The sequence below is a fragment of the Pogona vitticeps genome, chromosome 7, assembly GCF_051106095.1.
Source record: "Pogona vitticeps strain Pit_001003342236 chromosome 7, PviZW2.1, whole genome shotgun sequence".
In the NCBI taxonomy this organism is placed as follows: domain Eukaryota; kingdom Metazoa; phylum Chordata; class Lepidosauria; order Squamata; family Agamidae; genus Pogona; species Pogona vitticeps.
The window spans coordinates 13,341,287-13,356,390 of NC_135789.1; the positions used below are offsets into that span (position 1 = coordinate 13,341,287).

General features: G+C 49.2%; 2 protein-coding genes across 2 annotated transcripts; one reads left to right on the forward strand and one right to left on the reverse strand.

The window, feature by feature from the left end:
* Positions 1-202: 202 nt before the first annotated feature.
* Positions 203-4,689, reverse strand: RAB8A (RAB8A, member RAS oncogene family). Its single transcript, XM_020781000.3, has 8 exons — positions 4,529-4,689; positions 4,055-4,115; positions 3,598-3,658; positions 2,778-2,855; positions 2,076-2,165; positions 1,735-1,800; positions 1,181-1,231; positions 203-841 (listed from the first exon to the last, which is right to left on the reverse strand). The coding sequence occupies exons 1-8, from the start codon at positions 4,650-4,652 to the stop codon at positions 749-751; spliced, it is 624 nt and encodes a 207-aa protein (XP_020636659.1). The 5' UTR covers positions 4,653-4,689; the 3' UTR covers positions 203-748.
* Positions 4,690-4,964: 275 nt separating this feature from the next.
* AP1M1 (adaptor related protein complex 1 subunit mu 1) lies at positions 4,965-15,066 on the forward strand. Its single transcript, XM_020780993.3, has 12 exons — positions 4,965-5,121; positions 5,957-6,113; positions 6,570-6,637; positions 7,383-7,513; positions 7,651-7,798; positions 8,835-8,961; positions 9,847-9,989; positions 10,616-10,687; positions 11,793-11,951; positions 12,394-12,519; positions 13,057-13,132; positions 13,330-15,066. The coding sequence occupies exons 1-12, from the start codon at positions 5,080-5,082 to the stop codon at positions 13,350-13,352; spliced, it is 1,272 nt and encodes a 423-aa protein (XP_020636652.1). The 5' UTR covers positions 4,965-5,079; the 3' UTR covers positions 13,353-15,066.
* Positions 15,067-15,104: the final 38 nt, after the last annotated feature.

Consider the following 15,104-nt stretch of genomic DNA (forward strand, 5'->3'; position numbering starts at 1 on the left):
GCAAACGTATCTGAACCCAGGGTTTTCCTTCCCCTTATAATGTTGGGATAGCTCAGCGAATAAAGATGTCAGTGGGAGAGTTCAAATCAGTCCTTGCAAAAGGGGTGGCCTACTCGGGAGGAACCTTGAAGCTATTCCGCTCTGACCACCTTTGCCCTTCAGGGGTTTCACCAGAATGCCAAAAAACCAGGTAAGAGCATCATTTGGTTTCTCTACAAAAATAAATTTTATTTCCAGACGGCACTTCCGAAATGGAAGTGCCTAGAAGAAGTACCCCAAGCTGGCGAAGAGGACAGCCTTCCTCCACACAAAGATAAGTGAGATTTCTGGCTTTGGAAAGAAGACAGGTGCTGATCCGTTACAAAATTCGACGCTGTACCCGTTTCTACATCCTGTTATCTCTTTCAATCACAGATTTACAGTTATTCTGCCCCCCCCCCCCGCGGCCTTTGGCCAAATCAAAGGCCTCCCAGAGCGAGAGAGAAATTTGATCCGAAAGTTCCCCATTCCGTGACCCCCACATCCTTGAGCCACCCATGTTTTCAGGCGGGCGGAAGGGATCCCGAGGCAGGTGAGTCAGTCGCTTGGGGGGGAGTGGAAACTGCTTTTCTTCATTCTGTCGTAGCTGCGGGCCTGGTGCCGACCACAGGTCGTGTGTTGTGTGTGTGTGGGGGTCAGATCCAGAACCCGTCTGCAAGCAGGTGCAACCCGGAAAGGCTGAGAAGAAGCTCCCAGTAAGGCCACATCCTCAGAGGAGGTCACATCGGAAAAAACTGGTTTTCTTCTCCGGGACCGGGCTGATCTTGACTCCCTGGCTGATGCCTTGAGGACTATTCAGTTCCTTAAAAGAAAAAAGAGGTTTACAGGAGTTGCAAACCCTAGCATCGTGGAGTTGGAAGGGGGGACCCCTAAAGCCATCCAGTCCAACCCCCTGCTCAAGGCAGGGACCCAAATCCAGTGGTGGAAATACCTGCTTACTTTGTGGGCCAATTTTACAGTTAAAAAACAGTGGTGTTTTGCTCTCTTCCTCAGTGAGTAAAGGAGGGAGAAACAAGACGATAAATTATTTGGCCAGCGCAGAAATAGCAGATTTCACTGCTCTTCTATTTGGGAAGACAGCTGGGTTGGGGGAGACCCTGAGGTTTCTCCGGTGGGCAATGTCACACTGGTTTAAACTCACCAATTTCTTGTCCATTTTTGCTTTGATGTCTCTAGCAAGAGTAAAAAATGCCTAAAATTGAAGAATACAAAAATGTTTCTTTTAAAAAGAAATGCTCCGCTGATAAAACCACCTCTCTCAGTACCTGTGGCTGCTGTGTTCAGAGAGAGCCAAAAATATCATCGTTAGGACCAGGAAATAAAAAAACTTTTTGTGCATTCCGCAAGTAATCTTAATTCAAAACTAGAGATTTAACCCACGCAGGATTAGGTCACGTTTCAATGTGTATGTGCAGGCGGGACCAGAAAATGTTTTACAAAGCAGTTTTCTAGTCTGGCCCACGTATCTGCAGGGGATTGACTCCAAACACTGCCACCCTGTGGATACTGAAAAATGTGGGTATTGTTTTAATAGCGAATGCAATACCTAGAATAGTCTCTGGAACCCTCCCCCCAGTGACCAGTTCTGTTCACTTCCTCTTAGAAAGAGACATTTTTAGGATTTGTCTTTTAATTTTTTTTAAAAAACCGTGGATAAGGGAATCCGCGGATACCGATCCCGCAGGCTGCACTTACATTTTCTATATTGATGTTGGCCTTCGCGCTCGTCTCCATGAACTTAACCCCAAAGCTCATAGCCAGCTGGAAGGAGGAAAAAAATAGGAGAACCCAAATCAGTGACGTACAGCAGGATCTGGGACCGAGCGTGCCTTTTCTTGCTGTGTTTACAGCTCCTTGCGCCCCAATATTCATCCCAAGGTGGTTGCTGAGGAGACCAACACTGAGAAAGGCTCCCGGTCGATCTAAGATGATAACTGGATCAAAGGAACATTTTTGGTGCTTTCTTGGAGTCATCTCAATAAAAGTTGGGAGGCTTAACTCAAACCTCAAAAGTGGGCAAAGGACCGCCTTCTTACCTTCTCCCCTTGCTCCAGGGAAACCTGACGCTTGTGGTTCATGTCACACTTGTTTCCAAGGATCATTTTTTCTACGTCTGGCGACGCGTGCTGGGAAGGAAACGAGATCCTGGCCTCATTTGTGAGCAACGGCCAAACATCTGACTCCTCTATAAAGCCGATTTGTTCGTTCATTCATTCATTCGTCGACAATATTTTTACCCCCGTCTTTCTCCTTAAAAGGAGGCAACCTCCTTCCTATTGTTAACCAAATGATAAAGCAATTCCACTAGCTCATAAGCAAAACTTTTTATGGTACAGTAGGACCCCCGTATCCACAGAATCAGTATCCACTAATTCTCTGCTCCAGGGACTGAAAAAAACTAAATGAAAAAACCCAGAAATACCTCTTTCTATGTATTTCTGGGATGTATTTACCAGAACTGGTCACAAGAGGGAGTCAAAGACCATGCTATGTAGAGCATTTACTAACAGAATACTGTAGTGTTTCCTATTATCCACACTTTTCAGAATCCACTGAGGGACTTGGATCCGCTCTCCTGCGGATAGGAGAGTCCTACTGTACTGTCTACTTAGTGTAGAAGAGCATTTCCACAGCCTCAGGTATAGGGAAGAATTTCCATGGCTTGCAATGGGATCGCCTTCACTAGAAAATGCCGAAGACAGAATTGAGGAGTAGAGTCTCCGAGCGGGGGACCTTACTTCTTCAATATTTCTGACCCAGTTCCGAATGTTTTCAAACGATTTCTCATTGGTAATGTCGTAGACCAGCATGATGCCCTGAAGGACAAAAAAAGAGACAAAAAACCAGCAAGGATGGGGATATCCACCGCGGAAGATCTTTTGGGCTTCACAGATTCGAAAAGGAAGATAAACGTGATCAGAAAGATGGTAGGCAGAAGGCACAGAGGAAAAAAACTTTTTTCAGTGGGACAGCTTATAGCAGAAGGGATCATTTGGAGCGAAGAGGGAGAAAGAAGGAAAGCTGGAACAGAGAAAGGTAAGGCTTAAATCTAGAACTCTGAATAAAACAGAGGTTCCGCGCAGAAACAGGAAGAGGAGGAAAAGTTGAATAGTGCAGAAGTTGAGGTCCGAGGAAACTAAAGAGAAGTAGCCAAAGGAAAAGGTGAAAAACTGCAACCAAATCAAGGATAGTCATGGGATACAGCAGGACCCCCTTATCCGTGGGATCAGTATCTGCTGATTCTCCACTGCCTTGAAAATACTAAATAAAAAACCTGGAAATTGCAAGTACTGTAATGGGCTTTTTCCAGAGCATGTTTACCAGAACTGGCCACTAGAGAGTGCCAGAGACTGTATTACGTATAGGGTTCCAGATATCCACGGGTTTCAGCATCCACGGGGGGCTTGGAACTGATCCCCTGCGAATCTGGGGGGGGGGTCCTCCTGTATGCCTCAGGTGGTGTGACAGGATAACGGAAGCGAGTCAGGCCCTTGAAGTAGTGAGCAGATGCCAGAAGCGGTTCGGTCCCGACCCTGAGCAACGAAGATGGGGACTCACCATCGCTCCTCGGTAGTAAGCGGTCGTGATGGTCCGAAAGCGCTCCTGCCCTGCTGTATCCCTGGGAGGAATTTTTACGAGACAAGGTGACGAGTGGCCGACAGAACAATTCTCAAGCCCCGTTTGGGGGTGGGTGGGTCAGGGGTGGCTAAACGGTATCGTCCAAAGGGCTCTAGGCCAGGGGGTTCCCCAAACCAGAATGTTTCGCCCCCCCTCCGATGTTCTCAGACTACAACTCCCATCTATCCCGGCCCCGCCTAGCGGGGTGGTGGAAGCTTCTGGGAGTTATAGCCCACAAGGGCCTGGACTAGAACCTGGGCTCCCCAGTTGTTCTTGGACTACAGCTCCCAGCAGCCTCCACCACCCAGGGCCAGGAGTGATGGGGGTTGTAGTCCCAGAACACTCATGGGCCTTAGGGAGAGGCTTTTGAGCGGCTCTTCTTTCCGCCTTTTCCTACCATATCTGCAGTTTGATCTTCTTGCCGTCCAGCTCGATGGTCCTGATCTTAAAATCGATGCCTGCCAAAAACAGGTGGAAGACAATTGTAATTAATTTCATCCACCGAGCCCTTTCTGAGCTTATCCGAGCCTGGAGGATCGTAGGGAGGGCGCGATGATGAGGGCCATCCAGGTCGAGCGTTGGCTCGAATCCGCGGGTTTTGGCATCCGCGAGGGGAGGGGCTGGGAGGCGGGATTTCATCCCCCGCGGATACGGGTGACCGCCGTTCTTGTGAACCTCCTCTAAAACAGGCGGCCCGCGGGCCCCAAGGGGACAGCGAGGTCGGGACCCCGTTCTTTCCCCCTTCCCCACCGGTGGAATAGCAGCCTGAAGGTTGTCATTCCGCAGGGAGGGGAGCGCCCCTGGACCGCCGATAAGAGAGGCGCCGGGGGGGGGGGAGCGGCTATTGCCATGGCGACGGCGGGCGGCGCACCGATGGTGGAGATGAAGGTGGCGTTGAAGGCGTCCTCGCTGAAGCGAAAGAGCGCGCATGTCTTGCCCACCCCGGAGTCCCCGATCAGGAGCAGTTTGAAGAGGTAGTCGTAGGTCTTCGCCATCTTCCTGCAGCCCCGGGGACGGAGGGGGAGGCGGGCGCGGAAAGCCGGCTCGCCATTGGCCACCGCGGCCGCCCGTCTAGCCCCCCTCCCATCCTCCGTTGGCCCGCGCCGCTGTCCCTCGGAATGGCGCCGGTTTCCATAGGTGGCGCCTGCCCGTCGCCCCGCCCTGCCGCCCCTCGCCGAGCAGGAAGGACGGAGGGGAAAAATCCTCATTGGCCGCCCGCCGCGTCGCTCAGGAACCCGGAAGCCGCCCGTTGGCGGAGTCGTCACCCGGTGGGAGAGAGGGGGCCCCGGCCGGAAGCCGGCTCTCTGAGTTCGTGTTTCGGGCCAGAGCGGCCGTTTCACCGGACGGAAGGCCTGGCCGGAAAGGCAGGCCGCGGAGGAAGCCGGTGGGGTCCGGGGTTGGCCCTGGAGGCAGGCGCTCGGGATGTCGGCCAGCGCCGTCTACGTGCTGGACCTCAAGGGCAAGGTGAGCGGGGGAGGGGGGGCGGAGGCGAGGGAGGAGGGTGATGGAGCCTCCCGGTGAAGGCGCAGTCTACCCCTGAGGGGCGTCGCCGCGAGGGGCTTTGCGCCAATCCTGGCCGTAAAGGAAACACCCTTCTCCCCCCCCCCCCGCAAATCCTCTCAGGCCGGGAGACCTTCTCGGATTACTTCATGAGCCTTCTCCAGGAGTTGGGCTGGCCGGGATCGATGAGAGTCGTCATCCCAAGAACATCTGGGGTGGGGGTGGGAGGAAAAAACAGTGGACTCGAAGCCTGAGCCCCCAGGTGGTTCTGGCACTACAACTCCCATGATCCCCCCCAGCCAGGCCATCTAGTGACGGCGGTTTATGGGAGTTGTAGTCCAAGAACATCTCGGTCACCCAAGTGGGGGTGGGAAGTCGCTGGTTTCAGGCGTTTTCAATCTTGTTGGGAGCCGCCTTTGGTCCTGGCAGTGGAAGAAAGAAGGGTAGGCTCTCAATGAAAGAAACCGAACTTTGATGATGGTGAGGATGAGGAGGTCAATAAAGAACGTTCTTGCACAAGATCGCGGGGTTCGATTTAACACCTTTTTTACCCCACCTTTTCCCCTAAAAGGCGGCTTACTACAATGAAAGTACCATTTTAAAAAATATGTTACTCCCAGGGAACACACAGGTGAGGGAAAAAAGGGGCTCAAGGTTCGGATCCGGGCTCTTCTCTTGCTCCCTTTCCCCGCCACATGAAGGCTGGGCCAGGAGCAGACAGACCTCTTGGTGGATCCTGGAGGTGACAATGTTGAACCATGGATGACGGGCTCCCCTCCTGCCTTCTCTCGATTTTTAGGTCCTCATCTGCAGAAACTACCGCGGAGATGTGGACATGTCGGAAGTGGAGCATTTCATGCCCATCCTTATGGAGAAGGAGGAAGAAGGAACGCTGTCCCCCATCTTAGCCCACGGAGGGGTCCGCTTTATGTGGATTAAGCACAACAACTTGTACCGTATCCTTGGCTGACCCAATGGGTGGAGAACATGGCAGGACTGGGGGGATCCTCAGGGGGGGATCGGTTCCAAGCCCCCTCCCGCAGATGCCAACAAACGTGGATAATAGCAAACACTGTGCATTACGTGGTCTTGGGCTCTCTCTAATGGCTAGTTCTGGTAAATACACCCTGGGAACACATATCCATAGATATTTTATTTAGTATTTTCTGGCAGCAGAGAAGTGGATCATCAGATCTTGATCTGGCAAGCACTGCAGTGGACCAGGTCGTTGATCTTCAGATGTACAGGAGCAGGTCTGAAGTTTTAACCTCATGGTTAAAATATACATACGTTGGGATTTTTCCTTTGATATTTTCAGACCGTAGATCCTACCATGCTATAAACAAATGCTCTCGATAATAGGCAGATAATAATACATAAAACACAGCAAGTTCCTTAACACGAGGTCCCAGTGGTTGCAACCTCTAAGAAGAATGCGTGTGTTTCTCTGGTGTTTTCCTTTTTATACAAGGTGGTTCAGGTGAGCATGGCGTTCATTGGCTAGTTTGCACTGTGAGGGTTTCTCTATTCCGCACTTCTGTATATGGGGGAGCACAAGCAGTAGAGGACAAGCAACGTTTCCTGCACTGATCCTTCTATACTAGACCAAGGGCAAAAGTGGGGGTTTTTTGCTACAAGATATACTGGATCAAAGCGACTGCAATAAAACCCTGTATCTGTCATCGGATGTTCACAAAGCTGTAACAGGCAGAGTGGCAAGATTCGCCTTGGCTGCCCAGGAGTTAAAGCAAGTATATTCGAAGACCCACACAATGAATTGAAATAACTTGATGTTTTTATCGGGAGTGTGCGTTTTAATCTTTTTTAGGTCCTGTTTTTAACCAAGCATTTCAGTGGAGGTATTCGTAATTTTGTATTTGCGTTTTTTAATCTGACGACACGGTGTCTATCGAACCGGCACCCCGATCTGTACCTGTTACTATCTGTACTTCCGTGTTGACTTGGTGGCAGTCGTTTGACTGGAGTGGTCGAAATAACAATATAAGTATTTAGGTTATACAGATTATTCGGCATGCTTGGTGGGTGGAAGACAGGCAGAAAGAGATCTCGCTGGCAGGGAACAGCAGCCTAAGGGTTTGAAGACTACAAGGGCATAGGTGCCCATTGTGTTTGTTGTAAATGTTGTGCTTTTCCTATTAGGTACAACTCCTTGAGCTATTTGAGCCTAAGAAATCTTACGTTCCTTTCCGACCTCCGTGTTTCAGGTTTTTTCCGAATACTTTAAGGAGTTGGAAGAAGAAAGCATTCGGGATAACTTTGTGATAATTTATGAACTCCTGGACGAGTTGATGGATTTTGGCTACCCTCAGACCACGGACAGCAAGATCTTACAAGAGTACGTATCTGGTGGTTGGGCAATCAAGTAGCAAAAGGTACTTCCAGAGTTACTGGAAGTAAAGTTTTTAGACCTGTTTTCGGGGCATTCCAGGGCTCAGATTTTTACACCCCCAACTTGTCCTTGTTCGCATCAAGGTATATAACACAAGAAGGCCATAAGCTGGAAACCGGAGCACCGCGTCCACCTGCCACGGTGACGAATGCTGTGTCGTGGAGATCAGAAGGGATCAAATACCGGAAAAATGAGGTTTTCCTGGATGTCATTGAATCCGTGAATCTTTTGGTATGTAAACACTGTCAGAAAATCTTTTTTAAAAAAAACAAATGCAGAAGGAAAACAGGGACAGATTTATCCTGGGAGAGAGTTCACACTGAATGCAACTCCCAACTTATCCAGCTGTTGTGTTTTTCTCTGTGTGTGCCAAAAAGGAGTGGTTAAAACATTGCTTGTATTGCTAACCCTGTCTCTTTTCTAACTAAAATGTCACACCCTTCCTTCTGGCGGCCTCCAGTTGTGTTCATCCTGCTTTTTTAAAGTAGAAAGACCAAAGTGCCACATGCTGCTTTTCAGCGGTTGATCATTTGAACCACAGCAACGTCTGAGGATCCTGTTGCTGTGTACAGTGGGGGGGGGGGCTTATCCATAGCTTCCCTTCGCCGCTGGCCTGAAAATACATTGGTGCCCCGCATAGCGACGATAATCCGTTCCGGAAAAATCGTCGCTATACGGATTCGTCGCTATGTGGAACAAAAAAGCCATCCCAGAAAACGGCGGGCGGCCATTTTGAAACCGCCGATCAGCTGTTAAAAAAGCATTGCTTTGCGATGATCAGTTCCCCAAGCAGGGAACCGATCAGCGCAAAGCGAAAATCCCCCATAGGGAACATCGGAAAGGGACCGCAAAAGCAATCACAAAATCTTCACCACAAAGCGATTTCATCGTTATACGAAACAATCGCTATGCAAGGCACCACTGTACTAAATTTAAAAAAATGTGCTTATATGCATTTCCAGGTTGTATTTACCAGAACTGGCCACTGGAGGGAGCCAGAGACCATGCCATGTTTAGCGTTTTGATGTTTCCACAGTTTTCAACATCCACGGATAGGCTTGGAGCTGATCTCTTCCGGATACCCCAGCCCTGTTGTATATAGAACCTCCTCAAAGAGGCATTTACTTGTCTTCTTTATTTGAGACAGTCCACTTCCTTTTTAAAATGCAGCGAGCAGCAGGCACGGCTAAGCCGGCAGATACAGAACCGTACTCGGTGTTTGTCTTGTCGGAATCTCGACCTCAAGATTCTTCTTCCCACCATTCAGGTGAGCGCGAACGGAAATGTCCTACGCAGCGAGATTGTGGGGTCCATCAAAATGAGGGTGTTCCTCTCCGGCATGCCAGAACTCCGTCTGGGCTTAAACGACAAAGTTCTCTTTGACAACACTGGCCGTGAGTATGTCCGCCGCCCCACCCCCACCCCCTTCCTTCCTTCCTCCTTCTCAGAGGAACCAATTCTGGGCGCAGCTAAAATTATAACGTTCTGGGCCTTTCATCTGTAGGGAATTCCTTTTAAAGCCGGCTTTTGGGGGACCGCGTTTGACATCTGCCTTTAAAGCACAGTTTCAATATATGGGAGGACCACGGTATCCGCCGATTCACTTATCTATAGTCTGAAAATATTAAAACCCAAAAATATATATTTCTAATGACAAAGTTATCCGAACCGCCCATGCTATGTGTAGCATTCGCTGTTATAATAGCGTTTGCCATAATCTGTACTTTTCAGTATCCACAGAGGGGGCTCGGAAGTGATCCCCCTACGGATATGGGGGTCCTCTGGTTCTGCAGAAAAAAACACAAATAAATTACCTGCTATTCTCAGGTATTGTTCTGAACATTTGTTCCCTTTTAACAGGATAATTTCGCTTTGCCATTAGTCGTTTAGTTTAGAAAAGGTCACAGCGATGAGAGCAAGGAAGAAAAACAGGGACGTTGCCCAGGGAGCGCCTGCACCTGGGTAGGGGCTCCCAAACACTTTGTGACTCAGTTCACCAGAGACGTGCGGATGCCGCTTTTCTCTCTCTGGGAACCGGGTGGCTTTGCTTATCCTCTGCGTGGATAGTTTTGCCAGCCACAGAGGGTGGAAAAATCCAGCAAAAAAGGGGAAATGATCGCCCAGCTGTCTCCAAGTCCAGCTCTTGCGATACGGCTGGTGTCATTTTTGTGCTTAAGAACATCGCCCGCGTGAGCGAGTGTGTGCCTCTCTCTCCTTCGAACGGCTTCAGCCGCCTTCACCAAATCCCCGGGACCTTTTCGCTGTGCTTTCCCCGACAGGAGGCAAAAGCAAATCCGTGGAGCTGGAAGACGTGAAATTCCACCAGTGTGTCCGCCTCTCGCGCTTTGAGAACGACCGGACCATCTCTTTCATCCCGCCAGACGGGGAGTTTGAGCTCATGTCCTATCGCCTTAATACTCATGTAAGTTTCTCGGGGCCGGCCTGCTGTGGCCGTTCAAGGGCCAGTCTAGAATTCAAGTGTGACGACCGCTGCAAGCGCTCTGTGGTCAGAATAGGTTGCATTGTAAATAAATGTTTTGCATTAAAAAAAAAACAACAATTTCTTTGCATTGGTAATAATAAGGAGCCAGCTGGTGCCTCTACATCTTTGTTTCCATCTCTCTGTCTTAGCCTCTCCGGGATGGAGCTGTTTTCAGATCTACCCAGTGGGCAAATACAGTGGGACCCCCTATCCATGGGATCTGTATCCACAGATTCCCTTCTCCACTGCCTGAAAATACTACGTAAAACCCCCCAGAAATACTTATTTACAGTACAGTATATGCAATTTTCAACTTGTTCTTACTAGAACTGGCTACTAGAGGGAGCCAGAGAACACGCCGTGTAAAGGGTTCTCTACTTCCACGGTCTTCAGTATCTGCGGGGGGGGGCTTAGAACTGATTCCCCACGGATATTGGGGGTCCTACTGTATCTCTGTAGCTGGAGAAGTGGTCCACCCCAGGTCCTTTGGGTCAGGGAGAAGAAATCCTTGGTCTTCTCTTGAAGGTATGAAAGCCCGTCAATTGTAATCTGTTTTTCTCTTGCAGGTAAAGCCGCTAATCTGGATTGAGTCAGTCATTGAAAAGCATTCCCACAGCCGTATTGAGTACATGATCAAGGTGAGTCGTGTCCAGGGTGGTGACTGTAAGAAAGACCCTCTTCGTCTGTGCAAGCATTATCAATAAAAACAAAATTAAAAATAAATAGCCTCTGAATCCAGAGGATGCTGGATGCTCCTCTCGCACCAGTGTCCCTTTCTGGTGGTTTTCTTCAAAATCGCCAAGAGAAAACGTCTTTCAACCCACTTTGAGGCATTGTGGCCGGAGGGATTTTGAAAGCCTCTCCTGCGGGGGACGCTGAAGTGCCGTTCTTCACTCCCAGACACAATGGGCTAAACCCAGAGTTTCCCGGCTGGAACACCTGGACCATTTTTCCTTCCACCTCTGCCACACAACTCCAGAGGGCTTTCTGGGGAGATCCTGGAGGCATCGTGAGGACATGGGAAGCTACAGATATTCTTCTAGCTAAGAAGACTTCAAGCTGAACAGGAGCCGACAGGGCCCACGTGGCTGCAAAAAAAGCAAATGCAATTTTAGGAGGCCCTAACAGAGGTCCAGTGTCTAAATCCCATGAGGTAGTAGCATTTTCTGGAGTCCTGGGCCCAGTTATAGAAACTGCAAGGATGCTGACAACCTGGAGCAAGCTCGAGGGAGGGCAAAAATGGAAGATTAGGGGACTGGAAACCAAGCCCTTTAAAGAAGGAAAAATGGAAAGAACCGGGTCTGTTTAGCCTTGAGAAAAGAAGACAGAGGGGAGAGAACTGGACAGCGCTCTTCAAATCATTGAAAGGTGGTCCTCCAGAAGAGGAGCAGGATCTTCCATTATCCCAGGGTACAGGAGGTGTCATCATGGGCTCAAGCCTCAGGAACCCAGATTGAGGCTGAATGTCAAGAAGAAAAGTTCTGAACGTTTCGAGCAGTACGACGACAGGACCTGGGGAGGGGAGCGAAATCTACTTGGATGTGGGTTCCTGCCTTGAACAGGGGGTGGGACTGGACGGCTCTTAATTATGAAATTAAATGTTAAAGGTTACCTTGCTCTGCCAGGTTGGTTGAGAGAGAGAGAGATGGATTGATTGATTGATTTTACGGTCTACACCCCAAGGTGAGGAAAAGAGAGTGTCAGCCTGATATGCTAACTTTGGGGACTTGCCACCTTTTCCAGGCGAAGAGTCAATTCAAGCGGCGCTCCACCGCCAACAATGTGGAGATCCACATCCCGGTTCCCAACGACGCCGACTCCCCGAAGTTCAAGACGACCGTGGGGAGCGTCAAGTGGGTGCCAGAGAACAGCGCCATCGTCTGGTCCATCAAGTCTTTCCCGGTGAGTCCCGTGCACGGAAAGGGGGGTCTTGACTCAAGTCCCACCAGTGATTTGACTCAGGTTCCCCCCCCTCCAGGCCAACCTAATACGCCGCCCAGAAAGGTCAAGGAAGGAATTATTTAGAAGAGGCTACAAAGCCTGTAAAGCAACCTCCCCCCCCCAAAAAAAAACACTTTGGGACCCCCAGATTCAGAAACACAGCTCTAGAGAATTCTTTGTACCCCAAAAGAAGTCAGGGAGCGGTCCTCATTTTTTGAGGGGGGTGGAATATGGGTAGCTCAGACCTGCTCGGGTCTCCAAAAGGATGAATATGGTCTCCAAATTTTGTCGACGTGACTCATTCTCAAGTTGCTTGTGGGACAACCAAAGAACGTGGTTGCCGGAGTGGTTGGGCGGGGGTGGGTGGGTGAAAAGATGTGATCTGACATCCGGCTTCCCGTAGGGAGGGAAGGAATACCTCATGCGGGCCCATTTTGGGCTCCCAAGCGTGGAAGCAGAAGACAAGGAAGGGAAGCCGCCCATCAGCGTTAAGTTCGAAATCCCGTATTTCACCACTTCTGGAATCCAGGTGAGGCGTGACTTCTCCGTTGACCCCGGCTAAGTTTAGGTTAGCATGGGGGCCCTGTATCCGTGGGATCAGTATCCACAGTTTCCCCTTATCTTTGGGCATGAAAATATTAAAAACAAACATTCCCAAGAAATATATGTATTTCTAAAGGTGAGGGTACCAGAATTGGCCACAGGAGGGAGCCAGAGACCATGCCCTGTACTGCATTCAATAGCATTCACTATCATCCACGTTTTTCAGCATCCGTGGTGGTGGTGGGGTTGGAACCAATATTCCATGGATATGGGAGACCAACTGTAGGTATTTCTGAGGGTTTTTCTGTTTAGTATTTACAGGCAATGGATAAATTAATCGTCGGAGGGGGTCGTACCATATTTTGCCTCCACTATCAGAAGCAATAAACTCCACTGTATAGGTTGCTAGAGAATGTGAGCTTAAAAGAGTGCAGTTTTGCACACGTCCTCTTGATAAACTGGATGCAGGGAGGAATTTGGGCTCAGTCAGAACAGCTCGTCTCACGTATGCCTCCTCTTCCAGGTCCGCTATTTAAAAATAATTGAGAAAAGTGGCTATCAGGCATTGCCCTGGGTGCGTTACATCACGCAGAACGGAGGTATGTAAAGAGATGCTTCGGCAACGCTACTCCTTCCTCCGCTTGTGAATGCGGGGGGGGGGTCCCCCATGGCCGTGCTTCGTCACAAAAGTGATGCGGTGGGTTTCCATGATCTGGTTTTGTTGGGTTGTTTTGTTGTTGTTTTAATATGGAAAAGAAGGTGTCCCCAATAAGATGGCTCTTCTGTTCTGTCCTAGATTACCAGCTACGGACGCAATAATCTCAAGAAGCGAGCTGCCCCGGATAAGAAAGGAAATCGTCGGTTCAGAAGCGTTTGGTGCTGGTGGCTGCCGCCATGAAAGGAGGAATCCGACCACGTCCCCCACCCGCAACAGTCCTCGATGCCGATGTTGTGAATGGCTTTTGGTTTTGTTCATTTCCTGTGTCCTTTTCAGTATTGTTTGCGTTAGGAGTAAGGGAAAGAAAGAGGCTAGAAGCCAGCGTCTGGGAAAACCAGACTAGTCTGAGGAGGGCTTAGGTGCCTCTGTGCCTTCTTTTGGAGGGTTCTCGTAGCTGAGTTACGCTGGCCAGAGAAATCCTTTCTCTTTTACAAGAGGACCTCCGTATCCGCAGTGGGTTGGTTCTAAGCCCCCTTGCGGATGTGAAAAACCACAGATAATAGCAACCACTGTACACTAAATGGTTAAAAAAATGTCACCATGTATTAGCAAAATTGGCCACTAGAGGGAGCGGGAGACCAAGAAGAAGAAAAAAGAGTACACAGTGCAGTTCCCTCTAGTGGCCACATCTGGTTAATACATGGTGAAAATACATAGTTTTAGGGGTTTTTTTCCTTTCGATATTTTCAGGCGATGGGCAAGTGAAGACCGTGGGGATACAGGGGCCCTCCTGCAGGTTCTAGCTTTGCTTTTTCCAGATGATAGGGTTGTTCTCTGGGTACTGGGGGGGGGATAATGTGAAAAAGGAGAACCCAGCTAGTCTTTAAATGGTGTGGTCCGAACACAAGGGTACCACTGTTGCCACCCATGAGAAGACGGATCCGTGGCAGTTCCGTGCAAGCCGTTTAACAGAGAACAGAGGCACCCCCGTAATCAGCCGGTGCTTAAAAACCAACTATATCAGCTGGTCTCTTTGCCGTTAAAAATGTTACACCAAGCTGTTTAGCAAGGTTTCCTGTCGGCGCGCTCCTTCCTTTTTAATTTCAAAGAGCCGTGTGCAAAACGGCTGTGGTGTCACGTCTGCTTTCAACAAGCCAGCACTTAATTTGTGATGTCCCCGGGCATGTTTGGCTCTGCTTCAAGGTCCCTGTGAAATTCTGCTCCTGGGAACGCGCCACCCGTCACATTCCACTTTAAATCTCACTTTGAAGCAGAAATGGTGTAGCAGTTACAAGAGAGTAGGATCCTGTATCTGCGGTTTTGCTTATCAACAGTCTGAAAATATTACAAGAAAATATCCAGAAATATGTATTTTCACCATGTTTGACTAGAACCGATCTCTAGAGGAAGCCAGAGACCATGCTGTGTATTCTTGCTCTCGAACTCATGGTCTCTGACTCCCTCTAGTGGCCTGCTCTGATAATACATGGTGAAAATACACATTTCCAGATTTTTTTAAAATCATGCAGTACGTAACATTTGCTATTATCTGGGGTTTCAGCATCTGCAGGAAGCTTTGAGCCAAACTCCCATGGATATGGGTGTCCTACTGTAGTTTTGTTTATTTTGGGAAGGCTGTCACGGTTGTGTTGAAGGTGTGTTGAAAATGCAGGATACTTGTGGGATTGGGGGGGAGGGACTGTGGATTACTAAAGTTTGTTTCAAAGACATGAGGTCTTGATTCCTTCCCCCAAGCCATCATCCTTCCACCTGTCAGCATAAGCATGCCTCATGACTGTAAAAGAATTGTTATCTGTTACTTAAGTATCTGTTCAAAAAATAAATTGGACATCTCTTGGTCAAGATTTCCAACAATGTATTCTGCCTCAATGGATCTTTAGACATTCTAACAA